The sequence below is a fragment of the Miniopterus schreibersii genome (genome assembly GCF_964146895.1).
Source record: "Miniopterus schreibersii genome assembly, chromosome: 1".
NCBI lineage: Eukaryota > Metazoa > Chordata > Mammalia > Chiroptera > Miniopteridae > Miniopterus > Miniopterus schreibersii.
This window is the reverse complement of record NC_138101.1, coordinates 145,949,780-145,971,424: the sequence shown is the minus strand read 5'-3', so window position 1 is coordinate 145,971,424 and position 21,645 is coordinate 145,949,780. Positions and strand designations below refer to the sequence as shown.

Genomic DNA, 21,645 nt, shown 5'->3' with positions numbered 1-21,645 from the left:
GGAATTCAAGTATACTCAAGGTGCTAAATTGAGACTTTAACCATCTACCTGCTGGTAAATTCTAAGACTTGCAATAACTAAGTTGAGTCCTACTTATTAAAAGAAGAATATAAATCATGAAGTCAGGCAATCTTTAAATGTGAGTAGTGGCCACTTCATATTTCCCCTCAAACTTTCATCTAAAATAACCTAAGAAAGTCCACAACCAGATTAGAATGGATATAATTTTAAATTTCTCTAAATATTAACAACAATTCTGATGAATGCTTGATTACTTACTTCCACTTAGAAAGAATCTGAATATGTAAATTTACTGTATATACTCTCATAATTATTAGATCAAGGGTCAGCAAGCTATGGCCTGTGGGCCAAATCCAAACTGTCACTTATTTTTGTAAATAAAGTTTTATTTGTACATAGCCACACTTAACAATTATGTACTGTCTATGACTACTTTCATACTACAATGGCAGAAAAAGCAGTTGCAACAGAGACTGCAAAACCTAAAATATTAACAAATGGCCCTTTATAGGAAAACATTTGCCAACCCCTGATGTAGATGATTATGGAAACACACGTAAGACAATTTACACTTTACACTGTTTTGAAAGAAAGAGAAATTAACAAGTAGAATTAAAATTAGGTATAGCTCAACCATAACGAACTTACCACAAAAAGAAAGCAAAAGTAAAATAAGTCCCTAGAGGACATTATCTGGCTTTGATTCAGATGAATAATTTGATCCTGTCTTAACTTTACCTTTTTGTTTTTTAAGAGTATATATATACATAAATGCTATGGAACTGACATAGTAAGAGTATATAAATGCATGCCACAGAACTGTTCATTTAAAAATAGTTAACTTATTATGACTTTAGTTAAATAGTTGTGAATTTCACCTCAATACATTATTTTTTAAAAGAGTATATACAGTATTTTACAGGTTTCTACCTTTAAGTGGGCCACATTATATTGTAGTGGTTAAATATGTAAGTTACATCTTACCTAATAATGTGGTTTCTCCAAAATCTCTTAGATCATCTCAGACCCTTGTGTATATTTCTTCTTTGCCAGTAGATGGAGACAACACCACTGAAAGTTTAAAAGACATCATTCCCTGTTTAAAGGGAGCTTGCTGGTCTGAAAACTGGGGGGAACTCTAATCCAAGATTTCTTCAAGTCATTTTTTTAAAAGCAGACAGAATAGCCATGCCAACACCAGAAATCCAAGGAAATATACCCAATATTAACTATGGACATCTTCAAAAATTTACTGAAGGGTAACTAAACTCTGCATATAATGTAGTAACTAAACATACTAAATTGTAGTCATCTCTATGACCTATAAGAGTCAAACTTCCATCTCATTGTTCCTGATTTAGGCAATACCATTTATTTTTCAGTTTCAGAAAGTACAACTCAGAATATAAAAGAAAAAAGAGTTCTTTGAATTCAACAGAGGTACTACAGTACATATAGGATTTTATAAGTATTAGTCATATGCACTGCTAGAAGCCTTTTATTCAAAATAAGACGACTATCCAGATCCACATGAAAATAATAAGAACTTTATAAAGAAGAGAACTGAAGCAGAAATGGTCAAAGTAGTAAGAAAAATTTTGATTTTATGGTCACACTGAAAAGAAATGCTCATGAAGGGGAAGAATCAAACTCTTCTACTTTCCGAGTTTCTTATTTCGCCAAAACCATCTTCGAGAAATAAACTCCAAATCTGAAAGCTTAAGAAGTCATCTCAAAATATTATTTTTAAGTAACAGCTTTACTTTCCAAATTCAAAGCCTGAAAGCCAGTGTTTTTAAGTGCAATTCTGAACAAAAACCAAAGGTACCAACCTAAAAAGAGAAAACTAAAATATTTCTATACTATGTTTATTTGCCAAAAGACTCCTGTCTTTAAAGTGCACTAAACAAGAACCACCTACTGGCAGAAAATGTCTCATTAAGAAAAAGATTTACCTTAAACCAAATATTGTTTAAAAGGAATAAATCCCTTATTTTTATGTATATTTTTCTCACCTTCTGACCATATATCAGAACTAAAATCTGTTTCCAAAAAAAGGGAAATGAATATAGTATTCAGATATCACCATACCTACAATACCTATCTAGGTTAAACTAGAACTGACAATAACTGCTAAAATAAATCCTCTTATAACTCATTACAAGATAAAGTAGGTAAAGTAGACTCTGAACCACAAACTTCTATTTAATGCTAAATTTGAAAACTATATGCAAGTTCTGCCTATTAAAAGCAAATAAACAACCATAAACACCTTTTCATCATCTGCATGGTCAACGTTCTGTGGCTTTTTAGTTAATCCTTGGGTTGGCTTCCTCTTGACAAACAACAAACATCTGACCCTTTTCCAATCCTTCAACAACTGGTATGTACGAAGGTAACACTAATTAAAAACAACCACCACCACAGAAAGGCACTTTCCTTGCAATTTTCAAAGTATATTCACATATATTAATTCAAATTTTGTTAGGAAAGTCTCAAATATAATGTAAAAACTATGACCAACTCACACAAAATGTAATTCACAGTGAAATGTAATTATCCGTATTTTGCACTGTTACCTGTTCGACACCACAGGTGAGAGAAATGCTTATACCCCAATTTTTAAGTAAAGCAATAACTAGAATATCCTGGAATTCTGTGATGATTATAAAGTAGATCAACCAAACTGCAATCTACAGACCATTGTACTACAAAAGGAAATAAAAACGACCAACAAGGAATGAGTTTTCTTTATATCATTTGGATTTTGGAGGAAAAAAATACAAAACAACAGGTATTAACCTGGCAAGTTCTTCTTAGGGATCTATGATGTCAGTGCTCCTGCCTCCACCTGCTGGCAAACAGATTATAAAACTAGCAGAGATCACTTGGTAAAAAAAAGTCCACATCTTTTTGGTAACAGATTAATGTTGTATTATGTAATTATTTAGTATGATGCTACTTTGTGTTAATAAATCATTAAAGTATTGATGAAATCCAATTAAAAAACCACATTAAACTTCACCAAAAAAAAAAATTTTTCTTAGTTCAGAATATTTAATCTAACAGGTCAAAAATCAAGTTTAAAACATTTTTAAAATTACCTGATAAATGACATCTTGGAAAAGGACTGGAAAAGTAAGTGCTGCATCTTCTAGCTCATTTAGACTACAGTGTACTAGTGTTTCATCCTTAAAATAAAAAAGTACATATTGAATGAACCAATATATTAAAAGAAATTTCCAATGATAATTTTATGTATCCATGATCACCAAAAACATATATTTAAGCACCCATTCATATATGGAATTTTACATTCATCATACATTACTGTGTGTAACATAGCAATTTGGACAGAATTTTCTTTTTCTTTTTAAATTTAATTTATTGATTTTTAGAGAGAGAGGGGAACATTAATTTGCTGTCCTGCTTATTTATGCATTCATGGTTGCTTCTTGTATGTGCCCTGACCGGGGATTGAACCCGAAACCTTGGCGTATCAGGACGAGACTTTAACCAACTGACTAACCCAGCCAGGGATGGAAAGAATTTTCTAAGTCACTGTTTCTCTGGTGTGGTCCCTGGATCAACAAGTAGCATCAACATCACCTGGGAACCAGTCAGAAATGAAAATCCTCCAGGTCAACTTCTGATAATTCAGAAACTCAGAAGGGGGGTGAAGAGAGCAGCTCAGAAATCTGTTTTAACAAGCCCTTCAGGGGATTCTGATGAATGTTCGAGTTTAAGAACCACTGCTCTGAGTTCCAACTTTTTGTTACATAAACCACATATATACTGCTTTTAAAAAAAAAACAATTAACAAATGGAAGTTTAGAATCTATTACAAAAATACATACATTCTATTCATACAGCTCTTTATCCTTAAACCTTTTATAAAGAACTTTATTTTTTAAAATGGATGTATTAGCCCTGGCCCTTGCGGCTCAATGATTAGAGCATTGGCCTGGGCAATGGAGGGTCACTGGGTTGATACCTGGTCCTTCACTCCCCACTCCCCTGACCCCTGTGGAGGCAACCAGTAGATGTGTTTCTCTCACATAGATGTCTACTTGTCATTCTGTCTCTCTTTCCCCACTCCCATCCACACACACTGAAAAAAAGCAATGGAAAAAATATCCTCATGTGAGGATTAACAACAACAAAAGGGGGTGGGATCTTTAGCACCTGTTGAATGTTTCCAGACATAAACATTGTATAACTAAATTAGCAGTCAATGAAGACTTGCCATCTTTGATTACCAAACCCTGTTTTCTCATTAAAAGAATAAAGCAGAGATTAAAGATGGTGGCGGACTGAGTGGAAGCTACACTGACACTCCCAGGACCAAACTGGAATTACAACTAAAATATAGAAAAACCACTCTGAATAATCAACTGCAACTGAAGACGAGCTGGAGAGTACCCTCATAACTAAGGAGGAAAAGTGGAGACCACATAGAGACTGGTAGGAAGTACAGAGGCACAAGAGGGCTGGCTGGGTTCCCACAGGCAGAAGGTGAAGGGATATCTCAGCTGTGGGGGGTTTCCACTGAGGACTCTGGGGCCTAAACGCCAGGCTGGGCTTCCCACCCAAGAGCACCAGAACTGAGAAAGGTGCTCACATAACATCTGGCTGTGAAAAGTAGCTGGGTCTGCCAGGGAGAAATAGCTGGAAATGCAGGCACACTCTTAAAGGGCCAATGCACAAAGTTTGAGTGTAGCCACTCACCTTGGGCTCCAGCAGAGGGAGGGCAGAGTGGACTGGAGCTGTGTGAGGAGAACCTAGGGTTGTGGGCTCTGGAGATAGAGCTCAGAGGGCACCCCTCTGGATTCCTGTGCTGAGTGATGCCTCCATACTGCAGAGGCAGACATTTACTTTCCAAGCAGCTTTGCCTGAGGGGGAAGCAACTGCCCCACCCTGCCAGAAAACCTCTCCCCCTACCCCTTGGAGTTTCTACAGCCTGAAGCTCATTAAGAGAATCATATTAATAAGCCTGCAGTCAAAAGCAGACTTCAGAGTGCTTTGAGTCTCTGCCTGATTTGCTTTTGGACCCAGGCCTTGGAAAAGCAGACGTTGGTGTGCATCTTGGTCTTGTCCAAACATACCCAGCCCCAAAAGAGGGAACCTCAAGCTGGGGCTGTTGATATCTCCAAACAAGGTACTCAAGGCCTGTCACAAACAGTGTCTGACACTGGCCTGCAACAGAGACGGTGCAAAAAGACTGAGAGTCCTAGCAGGATTACCTAATACATACAAACAAACCCAAATAAGCTGCCAAAATGGGGAGACAAAAAAGCCCCAAATGAAAGAATAAGAGAAGTCTACAGAAAAAGAGCTAAATGAAACAGAGATAAGCAATCTATCAGATACAGAGTTCAGAATACTGATTGTAAGGATGCTCAACAGCATGAAAAAAGACATGGGAACTATAAAGGAAATGAAGAATGAAATAGATAGAAAGGAATAAACACAGACTAGAGGAAGCTGAGGATCAGATCAGCAAATTAGAAGACAGAGTGGAAAAAAATCAATCAGAGATACAAAAAGATAAAACAATTAAAGAACAGGAGGACAGTCTGAGGGAGCTGTGGGACAACATGAAATGTAACATATTAGCATCACATGAGTGCCAGAGGAAGTCGAAAGTAAGCAAGGGTTAGAGAACCTGTTTGAAGAAATAATGGCAGAAAACTTCAATAACCTGGTGAAGAAAAAAGTCACACAAGTTCAGGAGGCTCAGAGAATCTCAAACAAGAAGAATCCAAAGAGGCCCACGCTCATATACATCATAATTAAAATGCCCAAAACTCAGGACAAAGAGAGATTATTAAAGACAGCAAGAGAAAAGCAAGCTGTTACCTACAAAGGAGCTCCCATAAGGCTGTCAGCTGACTTCTCATCAGAAACTCTACAGGCGAGAAGGGAATGGCATCAAGTTTTCAAGGTGATGCAAACCAAGGATCTGAAACCAAGACTACTCTATCCAGCAAGGCTATCATTCAAAATAGATGGTGAAATAAAGAGCTTCCCAGACAAAAAAAGGCTAAAGGAGTTTATCACCACCAAACCAGCATTGCAGGAAATGTTAAAGGGACTGCTATAATTAGAAGAAGAAACAGAGAGAGAAACACAGACATAAAGAATTAAAATGTCAATGAATAAGGACATATCAATAATAACCTTAAGAACTTTAAGGAAGAGATCAACAGCAATACAGTCATAATTGTGGACTTGAACACCCCACTGACTTCACTGGATAGATTTTCCAGACAAAAAGTCAATACAGAAACAGTGACTAAATAGCACACTAGATCAGATGGATTCAATTTATATTTACAGAACATTTCACCCCAAAGCTGCAGAATATACATTCCTCTCAAGTGCACACAGGTCATTCTCAAAGATGGACCACATGTTAGGACACAAAACCAGTCTCTGCAAGTTCAAGAAGACTGAAATTATATCAAGCATCTCAGATCACAAGGGCATGAAATTAGAAATCAATTACAGCAAAAACACTCAAAAACGCATGGAGGCTAAATAACATGTTATTAAACAATGAAAAAGGGACATCTGTAATATTTTAAACAAAAATAAAATTTAAAAATTAAAAAAAAAAAAAAATGAACGGGTTACCAATAAGATCAAGAAAGAAATCAAAAACTTCCTTGAAACAAATGAAAATGCACGACAACCCCATATCTATGGGACATAGCAAAAGCAGTCCTAAGAGGGAAGTTCACAGCACTGCAGGCCTACCTCAAAAAGCAAGAAAAATTATCTAACCCTACAACTTAAAGAATTAGAAAACTCCCCTGTGAAACCATCTAGACCAGGGCTTTTGTTTGCTGGGAGTTTTTTTTATTGCTGCTTCAATTTGTTATTGGCCTATTCAGGTTTTCTGATTCTTCCTGATTCAGTTTTACATGATCTCACTCATATGCGGAATCTAATAAACAGACTGAGGAACAAAATAGATCCAGAGACACAGAAGCATGGAATAGACTGATGAATCTCAGTGGGGAGGCAGGGGTGGGGAAGTGGGTGGGGAGAGATTAATCATAGAACTTTATATGCATATGAGGGGGTGCGGGGTGGAGGGGATCAATGGGGGAAAAAGGAGGGATATATCTGTAATACTTTCAACAATAAAGATAAATTGAGGAAAAAAAAGAATAAGGCAATATCATTCAATCTAAGATATGTGCAAATATGTCTATTTCTCAAATCCTGAATGATTAAAAAAAATAGGGCTTCCATTTATAGTAAGTGACAATACTTTAAAAAAAACAAAATTGTCAATAACTATATCCCAAATGTTTCAATGCATTTAAGATGCATTAAAATGAAACAAAAATGTTCATACCTTGTGATTCCACATCTAATTAGCTGAATGTTTCTTTTAACCTAAAGTTAAACTCTGGGCAGGCAAACACAAAATGTCCTCTAGATATACCTCATTTTCTTTCCTTTTTTTAAAAAAAGTATATCCTTTGATTTCAGAGAGAGGAAGGGAGAGGGAGAGAGAGAGGAACATCAATGATGAGAGTGGTCATTGATCGGCTGCCTCCTGCACACCCCCAACAGGGAATTGAGACTGCAACCTGGGCAGTGTCCTTACCAGGAATCGAACTGTAATCTCCTGGATCCTAGGCTGATGCTCAACCACTGAGCCACGCCCGGCCAGGCCTCATTTTCTTTTAATAGTACACCAGACTACACATTACAAGGTATTCTCTTAGCATCTTAAAAAAGGTATTCTTTCCTACAATTGAGTCATAACTAATTCTACTATTTCATCTATAACCTAACTTCTTCTTATTCTGTTTTATCCACTTCTGTAAAATAACTCGGCCAATTCTTATCTTTTTTTCTGTATGTCTTCACATTGAATTAAAAATTACATGGTCAAACTTGTCACATCAACTCCTAACAATAATCTAGCAAAATCTTTTTTAGTTTCTCTACTACCTTGCACATCAAATCTAAAGTACCCATAATCAGTTTCAAATTTTTCTTTCTCTTTCTACTTATCCTCTAATAAATACCTTAAATACCTAGCACTACTGGATACTTCTCTTATATCTCTTTGGCTAGGCAAAGGTTAAGGTACTGAACTCTGAAAACAGAACTATATGTTCTAATTTATATTTAAAATAATATGCTTTTCCTCAAGGAAAATTCTTAATATTATATAATAGACATTCAGTTTTTAAAGCTCTTCTGGTACCCTAAAGTATGAAATTTAAAATCATGGAAAAAGCATATTAAAAGTTTTATTAGTCAGCATTACGATATCATGCTTTTGAGAGTTTATTAATAGTCATTGAACTTATATGCATATATGCATGGCCCATGGACACAGACGATAGTGCAATGAAGGCCTGGGGTGGGGCGGGAGCTGAGTGGAGGGGGGCAAAGGGGGAAAATGGGGACATCCGTGATACTTTCAACAATAGAAATAAATTAAAAAAACAAAACAAAAATATTTCAGAATACCTAAGAAATGTTTATAGTTAATGTGTAAGGCTATTCAGTCACTTATATTCTTTTAGGTATTTTGGGCTAGTATTTTATTTTTCTTACATCTACAGATAATATACTTACCAGGTCTAAAACTAGGGAGAATTCTGGTGTGCTTCTAGTTTTCAATGGAAGGGCAGGTTTCCTATTTAGTTGTTCTTCTGTCAGTGGTGGAACATGTTTGATGAAATAATAGCTATAAACAAAATTTTAAGAAAATTTCAACATTAAAAAAATATATATATACACACACACATATATATTACTAAATTCAGCCCATCTTTAATTAAATAATGCACATTTAAACTAGTAAACCAAACATGTAAAACTGAAAATATTCAAATTAGTATTTCAGTAACTCAGTAAAAGTATTAATACCAATAGGTCACATGCTCTTTACAACATACTATCCAGCTACCCCTCCACACATGTACTTTCATTCTGCTCTAAGAAGGAAAGGAAAAGAAAACAACTCACGGGTCAAATACTTCCCAGTCTTCTTCATAGGTGGCTTCAGCGTGGGCTGATGAATAACCACTATCTGGAGTTATTGGTGCTATTTAATAAAATGAAAAATAAAATGTTACTTTTACTCACTTAATCATGCCATTCTACTGCTTTTACATAAGATCTTCCTGAAGCACTGTGTATTTCAGGTTAAAGACAGAAATAATTTCTAAACAGTATTTAAAAGCAAGTTTATTAGCATATAACTCTAATTCCAGATCCAAAGGAAAAACTACCATTACAGACAAAATTGCAAGCTATACCATGGCAGGCAGAACTAAAAAATCCTAAGAGAAAATTTAGTAACTACTAGAAAAATACACTCCACAAGAATTCAATTTCTAAATGGATGGTGTTTATATATGTAACTATAAACATTTCATGGCATTCTTATAGCAGTAATACTTCACAAGTGCCTGGTACATACAGGTAGTCAATATATGTGTGCTCAAAATAGACCCAAAGCTAGATTTTATTTTTCATTTTTTTAAAATATATTTTATTGACTTCAGTGAAAGGAAGAGAGAGGGAGAGGGGAAGAGAGAGAGAGAGAGAGAGAAACATCAATGATGAGAGAGTCATTGATTGGCTGCCTCCTGCATGCCCCTGACTGGGGATCAGGCCCACAACCCAGGCGAATCAAACCACGATCTCCTGGATCATAGATCAGTGCTCAACCACTAAGCCACACTGGCCAGGCACAAAGCTAGATTTTACCCTAAAATCCATCAACAGTCTTTAAGAGGTCCATGGGCCCCTTGAAGACTTATGAAAACATGTTGCATGTACATTTTTCCAGGAATCGTAAGGCTGTCTATGATCTTAAACAGTTAAGAAATGCTGCTCTATATAGAAATCATTGATTTAGAAGACCCATTATTTATTTCTAATGTATGAGCAACTTAAAATAATCAAGCAATTCTATATTTCATGACACATAATCTGCTCTATGTTTGAGCTAAAATTCTATCAACTGATAGAGCTTTAGAAATTATGTTGGGAATTTTCTAAGACAATAATTACAACTTAAATTCAAGGAGAGGAAAAAGATAACTTACAAACTAAACAGGTATATCCCACAGATAAAAGTTTAAGGTGAATACTAGAGACTGAATGTTTGTGGGGCCCCCCCCCCATTTTATACACTGAAACCTAATCCTTGATGTGATGATATTTGGAGGGAGAGCCTTTGAAAGGTCATGAGGTCATGAAGATGGAGCCCTTGTGATTGGATTAGTGCCTTTCAGAGAGCTCACATGGCTTCTGCCATAGCTTTCTCACTGGACACAGTGAGAAAACAGCTGTCTATGAACCAGAAAGCAGGCCCTCACCAGACACTAAGGCTGTCTACACTCTGACTTGGATTTCCTAGCCTCCTGAACTACGAGAATTAAGTTTTGTTATAGCAGCCTTAAAGGAATAAGACAGTAGAACTCAGTAAAAATTGCTGTAATTTTTCTAACAGCTTTATGCCAACTGAACAGTTCATTAGCACAAGGGGATAATGGAAAAAATATCTTCCAACCACTTCTATTTCAAATTCCTATTAACCTCAGAGAAAGGGAAAAGGGAATATTTGAGTGTCTTCATGCTAAACATTTTTCACATTTCATCTTTCTCTCAAAACATCTCTTTCTCTTTTAAAGCTAAGAAAACTGTCTCACAGATCTTAAATAGTCCAAAGTCACAAAGCTAAGTCAATGAGAGAGCCAGGCTCCTTCCTTCTGGTTCTTTTTGGCTACATTCTTGAAGTTAGGGAAAAGTAGTAATTTTGTCTCTCATATTCATCTTTTAAGATCAGCAACAATTTTACTCCTATCCTCTCATGATCCTATCAATCAGAGTAACTGCAATGTGCCACCGCATTATTTTGCTCATTTATTAGTTTTTAAAATTTATTTTTTAATTACAGTTAACAGACAATATTAGTTTCAGGTGTGCAACACAGTGATTAGACATTTATATACCACACAAAGTAATCACCCATATAAGTCTAATACCTGTCTGATACCATACATAGTTATTATAATGTTACTGACTATATTTCCTATGCTGAATTTTACATCCCTGTGACTATTTTAATAACTGGCAATTTGTACTTCTTAATCTCTTTCACCTTTTTCACTCATCCCCCCAAGCCCCCTCCCATCTGGCAACCACGAATTCATTCTCTGTATTCTGAGTTTGTTTCTGTTTTGTTTATTTTCTACATTCCACTTATGAAGCAAACCACAGTATTTTTCTCTGACTTATTTAGCTTAGTGTAATACTCTCTAGATTCATCCATGTTGTTACAGATGGCAAGATTTCATTCTTTATTATGGCTGAGTAATATTCCATTGCTCATTTATTTTTAATAGCACTCACCACATTGTATAGTTATTTTTGTGTATACTTGTCTCATCAATTAGGTCATTAACTCTTACAGTGCCCATCACAAAAACAGGTGTTCAAAGAATGTTAGGGGCATAGTAAGTAAACGAATGAGACAACTAGAGTAAGTCTTACTTTTTCCCCTCTAGAAACCCCTAAGGTTATAGAAATCCCTTCTCCATCTTCACAGTTGTCACATAAAATAAATACAAAGGTTTATAAAGCAGAATAAAAATCACACTGGAAGCCAAAAGCCCTGGGTTTACCATTCAACAGCCTGTAACATTGGGCAAGGTAATCAGCATAAAACAGTTATGTTAGGCCTTTATAAGGATCCCGAAGTAGGCTGCAAAGTTTGGGTACAGGGAGAGATCCAGGAACAGAAGCTTCTTTTGGGGGGAAAGTCATCTATGTATGAAACAAATCTGAAGGTATGAGACTGCCTCTAGGTAGGAACTTTAGACCTAAGGGTCTAAGACTATTACAATTATAATAATTATATTAATAAAGTAAGCACATATTTTGCTAGTTGTGTTAAATTTCTCCAAGTAGTAAGACTAGTACAAATAATTAAACTGTAAAATATTAATACTGAATTAAAACAACCTTTTTTAAAAATTCAATTTTGCCTGGCTGGGTGTGGCTCAGCTGTTGAGCATCAACCTAGGATCCAAGAGACTGAGGTTCGATTCCCGGTCAGGGCACATGCCTGTGTTGAGGGCTTGATCCCCAGTTGGGGGAGTGCAGGAGGTAAGTGATCAATGACGACTCTTCTCATCATTGATGTTTCTATCTCTCTCTTTCCCTTCCTCTCTCTGAAATCAATAAGATATATTAAAAAAAAAAAAAAATTCAATTTTAAAATGACTAAATTTGGGGTAGAGTTTTATTTCCAATTTAAATTTTCTTAACTTCAAGGAAGAAAAAAATGCATTTAATCTGCACATTTAAGAAAAAATATAAAATACTATATTTTTATAAACTGTTCTTAAAGATGCATAAGACAAGACATTTTCCTCACCTGTAAGGGGTGGGATATCACGATTAACTGTTTCTTCAGCTTCTTCTAAACCATTATTTATTGATGGCCTCACTTGAACTGCTTGATTTGAGTAAGCTGCTCCATTAGTTGATGTCGTAGTACTGGTAGTGATCTCATCCACCTGTTCCATATCAAGTTGTTTTACTATCTCTTCAGCTTCCACAGCCTGTCCTGGGGAATCGGATCCTGATGTTCCTGAAATGAGGATTCGGTGTCCAAAAAATCATCATTTAAAAACTCATAGGGGGTGGGAGAATAAAAGATGTTAAAGGGTACAAATTTACAACAATTAATAAATAAGTCCTAGAAATCTAATGTACAGGACTAGGACTTAATTATTCCAACCAATAGAAAGAAAGGGTAATTATGGACCATGATAACAGTAGTAGTTATTGCTATAACAGCTATCATATTACAATATATAAATGTACCAAATCAACATGTTACATACCTTAAATTTACAATGTTATAGGTCAAATATATTTCAATAAAAATAAAATAAAATAAAACCCATAAATATTTACAAAAACTAAATACAACAGAAACAAAGCTGAGGATACCACTGTTTAGTGAGTCTTTTCTAGACATTTCAAACAATGAGGAATAAAGACTATTATAAGCTACAGTAGTACTTGTAAACAAAGTTATTAAGAGTGTTCAAATAGTTTAGAAACACCCATTTATACTCAATTATAATTTAGAATTTTATTTTCACTGAGACATAATTGACATGACACTGTAAGTTTCAGGTGTAGATATTGATTTACATAGTACAATATGATTACCAACCTATCATTAGTTAACATCTCTATCCCACAACATTATTATCATTTCTTTTTTGTGGTTAGAACACTTAAGATCTATTCTCTTAGCAACTATGAAGGATATAATGCAGTATTGTTGACTACGGAACTTCTTTACATTAAAGCAAGTATCATTTATTAAGTGCCTAATATATCTAGGCATTATATATATTCATTAACCTCAAACAGTTCCTGATCCTTTCAGTACTAAACACCCTAGCCAATGTGGGCAGTTGTGATTTTTAAACCAGAGGCAGTTATCCAAGAATGAGCTAATTGTTCCCCTAACCATGGGGGCCTTTTTATTCAAAGACACAAGGACAAATTCTCAACAAGATTCCATCTTAATAAAGATTGAAGTTAGTTTCCTCATTATATTCAGCCAGCATCTACATGACCATGCTGCCCAATTCTTCTTCCATTATGGAATGACCCCCAACTCCATTTTTTTAATAGATTCCTCCAAGTCATTTTCAACAACAAAATCAACCTCCAATACTCTCAACTTCCTCAGAATATTCCTTCTTCCTAATTGTTTTAAATTTAACCTCCCCCCAAAATCTCTTTTCCTTATACCCATCCCTCAAAGCTCTTTATTCTCCCACACAATATACTAACTGAATCAGAATTCATTTACCTCTATTGCTGGTACCAGATCATTGGTTTCCAAAATGTGCAAAAATGCCTGCTCCTTTCAGATTGACGTCTCCTGGCTATATAATTCTTCATTTATCCCCACTGCTGTCATCTACTATCTATTGCCGGCATCCTCTCTCTCCCCTTTTAAAATCCTCAACTGAGAATATGTTTTTCCATTGCATTTCAGAGAGCGGGAGAGAGAGAAACATTGATGTGAGAGAGACACATCAATTGGTTGCCTCCTATACATGCCCCAAGGGGATTGAGGCTGCAATTGAGGTTTGTGCCCTTGGCCAGAATCGAACCTGGAACCCTTCAGTCTGTGGGCCAACGCTCTAACCACTGAGCAAAACTGGCTAGGGCACCAGCATCCTCTCTTAATCACAGAGGAATTTAACACCTAAATAAATTTAACCGGTTTATTGCACTATTAAGTGCCTGTCTAGTTGTTCTTACAGGTGATGCGCCAATGACTCATCCAATGACTAATCCTCAAAGGTCTTGCCCTCTTTAGCTTCATCTTCATTCAGACTGCTCTTTAGCAGATATTACCATGGCCATAACCTGGACATTAACACTAAGAAACTGTATACCTCTGAAACATAAAATTCAAATATATTAATTCCCTACCACAACCTCCTAATCTAATTATCTAATTGATACTATTACATGTGATAACCATGTTTAATAAAGGCCAGTCTCTTTTATCCCATGACACATCCCATGAGAGCTTCTTCCTCACCCTCTTCATCTAGTTAGGTGTATCATTTATTAAACCACTCTCAAGCCAGCAGCCTCAGTGTCTTTTTTGCTCCCTTGTCTTTCCACTGTCATCTATCAAAGAAATCCTTACTGAATCAATCTAACCTACAGGCTTCTCAGGCACAGAAACAATACAATTTTAAGGACTTGTCATGCTCCAAATAAAACCCTCTTATCTTAGCTAGGCCTATAGCATGCTACTCAGAACTTTGTGTGTGTGTGTGTCATTCAGCTTTTACTTACACCCTCCCAACAGCATACATCCTAAACCTTCACCACTCTCTTTAATCCCTGCCACCAGAATTATCTCAGCAAATGACACCATCTCCTCCTTCAGAGAAAAAATTATAGCTATCAACCCAAACGTTTATATCTGCACACACCTTCACAGCTTCCTTTCTCCAGCTTTGGAGAAAAATGTTTCTTCTCCCTGTTTCAATTCCAATCCTTCTACCTGTTCTCTTGATCCCATCCGTATCAGTAAACTCCAGAAATTTTCTTCGTTTGTTATTTTTTCCTCTATTTTCAATTTATTAGACCCTTCTCTGAGACTTAAAAACATGCTTGTCTCTCACAAATACAAACCATCCCTTGAGACTTTATGACTTCTCTAGTTTCTTTCATATTCATGTTCCTTATAACAGTAATCTACACTTGCTGCTTCCTTTCTTACTCTCCATTTTACTCTTAACTCTGTATGTTAGGCTTCAAACTCCAACCACTCCTCTGAAAATGTTCTGGCAAAAGAAACCAATGACTTTTTTTTTTGGTCAACACCCACCCAAGGATATTTTAGCCATTGATTTCTAGAGAGAGTGGACAGGAAGGACAGAGGCAAAGAGGGAGGGAGGGAGGAAGGGGGGAAGGGGGGAGGGGGAGTTTGTCCATTCTATTACTCTCATCTTTCTTCTCTAATACCACAGTTAGGTTGTATGAAGTCTAACTGTTCCTCCTGCATCCATCCTCTTTAGAATCTAACCTATACACTACCAAAGAGATCTTTAGAAAACACGAATCAGTTCTTAAAATTCACCAGCTTAAAACCATTTTAATCATCCCCTCTAACTAAGGATAAAGTTCAAATATCTTACATGTTAGCTCTATAATCTAACTTCTTTATAACTCTCTTATCTTATCCCTTCCTGTGCACTCCTCAAATCCAATGCTCCATCTGTGACAAACTAATTTCAGTGTCTCAAATACGTTATGCCTTTGCTCATGCTGCTTCCTTCCACCTGTACAGCCTTTCAAGATTCAGCTTTTCTATGATGCCTTTTGTGAACCACCACCCAGAATACAGAATCACTCCATTTTTTGAATACCCTACTGCCCCATACCTCTATCAGTGCACTTATAAAAATTTATTGTACTCATTTACATATATCCCTTCCTCTTATAAAAGTAAGCTTCTTTAGAGCAGGAACCATGTGTTAATCATCTTTAAATCTCCAGAGACTAACACAATGGCTGGATTACACTAGACGTTCAATATTTGTGGAATGAACTAAAATCTTCAAATTACCCCTCACATTTAAGTATAATTATCCTCTCTCACAGATTAAGAGGCTCAAGAGAACTGGTCCAAGGTCACACGGATAAAGAGTCGCAGAGCTGGAATTTTAAAACAAATTTAACTTCAAAGCCCATTCTTTCTCTACTATCCAAAACATTTATTTCCAAAGATGTTCTATGAGGCACTAGTTCTACAAGATGTTAATAGATGTTCCAGAGAATAGGGTTCTTAGTTAAATATGTCTAGGAAATACTGGGTTAAAAAGTTAAAGGTGGTGTTTTTTTTGTTTGTTTCCACTATAGGACTTCACAGTCAAGTTAATGTGCTAATATGCATTATTTTCACCCCCAGCGCATCTTGATTTTACAGTACACTATTCTGCCTCATAAAAATTACACCAACATCCAGAAACATAATTCAAATTAGAATTTTAACCAGGCAACAAGCACTTAGTGACTATTTTTCATGTGCCCAATACTGTATCAAACAACATGGCTGATGCAAAAATAAAGACATGATCTCTTACCCTCAAATAGTCTAGAGACTAAATTATCAAGTATAAATTAGGTATTAATCATCAGAAAATAAGACACTACACTAAATCTTTTTTAAAAAAATACATGGATAAAGAAACCTATTTCAGTTCTTTTGCAAAAACATTATATAATGAAAAACTTCAATTCATTTGAATCAGGGTAGTTTTACTATTTGTCTAAATTGAAGATCCCTGTGGGGTCTGGGGGGGACCAACCAAATGATAATAAAAAATAAACTGTTAGAAAAAAATGACCTTGCCTGGCCAGGCATAGCTTAGTGGCTGAGCATTGACCTAGGATCCAGGAGATCATGGTTCAATTCCCGGTCAGGGCACATGCCCGGGTTAAGGGCTCGATCCCCAGTCAGAGGCATGCAGGAGTCAACCGATAAATGACGACTCTCTCATCACTGATGTTTCTATCTCTCTCTCTCTCCCTTCCTCTCTCTGAAACCAAGAAAGATATATTTTTAAAAAAATGACCTTGTTTCAACTCACTTAAAATATTCAGAAAAAAGTTCTACTTTATTGATCTAGAATACTGAAAATGCTTCTAGATTCTTTCCTGTATTGTACACATTGTAAGGATTACAGAAGTCATCCAACAAAGAAAAAATAAAACTTTCCCTGCAGCCCAAAGTTTACATCATCTAGCTTTTCAGATAGTGAAAGTAGAGTTCATTCACTTCAACAGAATCAAATATACCCTATTTCAGTCACTTAAAAAAAAGCCTTTTAGGAGCTGCGTATTTTTAATGAGGCTAAAAACAAACATAAGATGCTAACAAATATAACATTAAAATCAAATAGGTCTTTTAAAAAACCAAGAAAACCATTAATTTTTTAAACCCAAATTATGGTTAATGGTTTATACTTACCATTTTTATTTGCTGGTGAAAAAAAGTTGAAGACGGGAGAAAATATGGTCCCCAACAATGTAGTCCTTGGAGGACTGCCAGAGGAAGGGTTATCTTCTAATTTTCCATTTTGTTTAACATGTTGATTTGTCATTTCATAACTACCAGCTTCTAAGAAAGAAACAACAAAAAAAGTTGTAATCTAGAAAACATGGCTTTCAGAAATGTGTTCTAAATCATTCATTGTAAAAATAATTTCCCCCCTCAAAATACTTCATGAAGAGTAACTGACATTGTTAGGAAAGTTTATTATTTAAAGAAATCTTGAGGTAAATCGCTTCTGTAAGTCAAATGATTTTTTTTTTAATTTATCATTATTTTTGAAGGTATTACAGGTGTCCCATTTTTCCTCCCCAACTGACCCCCTCCACCTCGCTCCCACCCCCTCCCCAGGTCTTCAACCCCATCTTGTTCTGTGTCCATGGGTTAGGCATATATGCATATAACAAGTCAAATGATTTTTATACAAATTTACTTCTAATGCTTTATAAATGCTAAAGTTCACTGAGTTTTGTGTTTTTTTAAAAAATATGTCTTTAAAAAAAAGATCCCCTACTAAGGATCAAGCCCACAATCTCCTGGATCATAGGTCGATGCTCAACCGCTGAGCCACACTGGCTGAGTTTTTCAAAGTACAGTTGACCCTTGAACAACATGAGTTTGAACTATGTTGGCCCACTTAAACTTGGATTTTCTTCAATAAATACACAGTTGGCCTTCCATTTCCCCAGGTTTTGCAGCCACAGATTCAACAGTATTTATTATACTATTATATTAAAATCAGTATTTTTGATCCATGGTTGGGAATCCACGGACACAAAGGGCACATTGTATGCATTGTTCTATGCCATTTTATATAAGGGTCCTGACCATCTGCAGACTGAAGTTTTGGGGAAGTCAAAAGTTGTATGTGGATTTCCGACTGTGCAGGGGGTTGGTTGGTGCCCCTAATCCCCATGTTGTTGAAGGGTCAACTGTAGATTTACATCTAGAATTATATAGACTGAAAGGCTTCAAATCAACACAGGTTAACAGAGAGTGAAATAAACTCTTTGTAAGTAAAACAAGTTACAATATCAAAAAACAAATGCAAACTTTTGTGTTTGGGTATTTATATTTTGGGATGCTGCCTACTTCACAAAACTTAACCTCTAATTCATTTCTAATGAATAACAGCATCAAAAGTTACTTATGGGGTCGGCTTTAGCTCAAGCGGTTACTTCGTCAAAAGTTACTTATGGATTTTGAGGCACCATTTCAAAGTGGATAGGGAGAATAACCAGTTTTCTTTAAGTTTCTTGTGAATAAAAAATTTCCCTTGGGTTTTTGAAAAATATTTAAAAATAAATTCAAACAAATGTTTTGATTAATCAACCTTGACCTTCCACAACCTTAGTGTCTACCTCATTTCTTTCCTTGTTTGCTATAGTTCTTTTAACTTGTTACTTTATCCCTTTCCTCCCTATTGGTCAATTCTAACAACAGAGATACACCACTGCATTGAGAGGAAAAAGCTAAGAAATTATTATTGCTGTTGTGTTTAAAATAGCTTTGGTTAAAAGGCTCTATGCTCTTAAGTGTTGTTCTTTAGAGATTTTTCTGCTTGTCCTTCTTGTTTTTCTCCTTTTGACTTTGAGGTGCTTGAACAGGGTTTATCAACAGCAATACTATTGACCTTTGGGCTGGATAATTCTTTGTTGTGAGAAGATGACCTGTAGGATGTTTAGTAGCATCCCCTCAACAGGTTGTGACAACCAAAACAGTCTCCAGATATTGACAAATGTTCCCCAGGGGGACAAAACCACCCCTAGCTGAAAATAACTGGCCTGAATGATCCAACCCCGTCTAAGCTCTGAAATTCCATGACGAAGAAACAAATTCTCTGTATTTATTAAGTATATACTCCAAATCTATGCATGTACAAATTAAGTCACGACTATTATTGCTTTAAGAAATGAATTTATTAGAAGTCCAAAATGTTGCTCCATATACATTTTCATGCTAAATAGTATAAAGCTAGTTGCTCTGCCTTTTTCATTTTAATTCATCAAAGTAGATGTATTGTAAGAAGGTAAATTTTCATCTCACTTCATGCTACTAATACATAATGCAAAGGACATTACAAAAACTAGGCAAAAATTGTTTAAAGTAGATTTTTAAAAACAGAAAAGGAATATGTTGGGTGAGATCTCTGCCTGTACCTAATAAAGCAATTATCTAAATATTAACAAACCTCCATTTACTTGACTTTTCCGTCTTACTCGAGATATCTGTTTGTTAGGTTTTCCTCCTGCTCTCGGTGTTGATGTGATCAGATTATTATCTATATCACGTTCAATTCTACTCCGTTTCGAAGGATTTTCTCTCTCTTCCTTAAGATATAAAAGGAAAAACATTCATTGAGTAGTCATTCTGCCATATAGGTTACACTTTTAAATGATAAAATATGATATGCACCCCAACCATGTTCTCTGCAGCATTATTTACAATAGCCAACAAATGGAAACAACCTAAGTAGTTCATTGATGAATAAAAAAAATGTGTTATACATGTGCAATGCAATATTATTCAGCCACAAAAAAAATAATAAAATCTTTCCATTTGCAAAAACATGAGCAGACTTTAAAGGCATTATACTAAGTGAAATAAGTCAGACAGAGGTGGGGGCAGAGTGAGGGAGAAAAATGAGCGAAGAGAGTTAAGAGGTGCAAAATTCCAATAAAAAAATAAATAAGCCACAGGGATATAATGTACAGCATGGTGGATATAGTTAATAATACCATATTGCATATTTGAAAGTTGCTAAAAGAGTAAAACTTTAAAGTTCTTATAATAAGAAAAAAAAATCTCTGAACTATGTATGGTAATGGATGCTAACTAGACTTATTGTGGTGATCATTTCACAATATCTACATATATCAAATCATTATGTTGTATAGACCTGAAACTAACATAATGTTGTATGACAACTATACCTCATAAAAGGGACAAAATATTGTATGATCTATTTCTCTGTTTTTCAAATCCAGGAGAAACAAAACAAAATACCTAATATTGGTAGAAAACACAGGAAAATTTTGAGTGTCATAAGAGTATTTATTAATGCAATTACAATACACAAATATAATTACAGCATCCTCACAATTCAGATCCTTTCCCCAGGGTCCACTCAATTTCCATGCTACTGAAATACTGAACTGTACAATATGCTCTGAATTTTTAGCAATTTTCCCTTATTCCTAGAACTACCTAAAAGGATAGAGGTCGTTTCATGAGCACTTAGGGTACGAGAGAGAACCTTACTGGAATTTGCTGGCATATCACATATCACCAAAAATGACAAAAAATAATAGGGCCTGCCACTGCCACATCTCCCAATTACCACCTCAATTCTTTAGATGCCCAAATTAACACTAAGGAGTCTACTCCTTAACAAAGTTCTCTATTCATTTCCTTATATGGGGCAAATTCACATATGACCAGTCTATACTATTTTTATAATATTACTGACTAAAGTATATTCCAAGCAATAGCCTGATTTTTCTCATTTGTAAATTTTTTTCTAATGTCACCTGCCACATGAACAATTTTCTAACATACTGTAATATCAGCCTGTAATTCCTTACCGTTTTAATGAGACTACGTGAAATCTTTTGATAAGGACTAGATTTTTAAATCTGTATTACATATAATTTATACATATAATCAATATTCTTATTCAACAGTAATAACTTCTCTACTTTTTTCTATTTGAGGCTTTTACGCTACAGCAAATAATATACCACTATGCATTTTCTAAAGGTTGAATATTGTTCTATTATTTCTGAAACAAACCTTGGTATTGTATGTGGCCAAAATTACAATTCCCTATTTGGATCAAAACAGAAAAAAGATAATACTGCAAATATCATCCAATATAGAATTTTACTTTTACTGAGTAGTTTCTCTAATTTTACATAGTTCCATCAAAACAATGTCATTACAGTAGCTGCTGGGTGCCCCCCCACTCC

The 21,645-nt window shown here is 35.4% G+C and overlaps 1 protein-coding gene across 4 annotated transcripts in view; it reads right to left on the bottom strand.

The window, feature by feature from the left end:
- The window catches only part of CTDSPL2 (CTD small phosphatase like 2), a 71,256-nt gene that overhangs the window by 14,057 nt on the left and 35,554 nt on the right, over positions 1–21,645 (bottom strand). For 2 of the 4 annotated variants that reach the window (XM_081157135.1, XM_081157136.1), the window contains exons 3-8: positions 19,869–20,007; positions 17,597–17,746; positions 12,446–12,661; positions 9,022–9,100; positions 8,629–8,740; positions 3,126–3,212 (exon numbers count right to left, since the gene is read on the bottom strand). In XM_081157135.1, the coding sequence (XP_081013261.1) occupies positions 3,126–3,212; positions 8,629–8,740; positions 9,022–9,100; positions 12,446–12,661; positions 17,597–17,746; positions 19,869–20,007 (783 nt within the window). The remainder of the gene's footprint in view (positions 1–3,125; positions 3,213–8,628; positions 8,741–9,021; positions 9,101–12,445; positions 12,662–17,596; positions 17,747–19,868; positions 20,008–21,645) is intronic. The other 2 variants (XM_081157137.1, XM_081157138.1) reach the window with 1 other exon arrangement.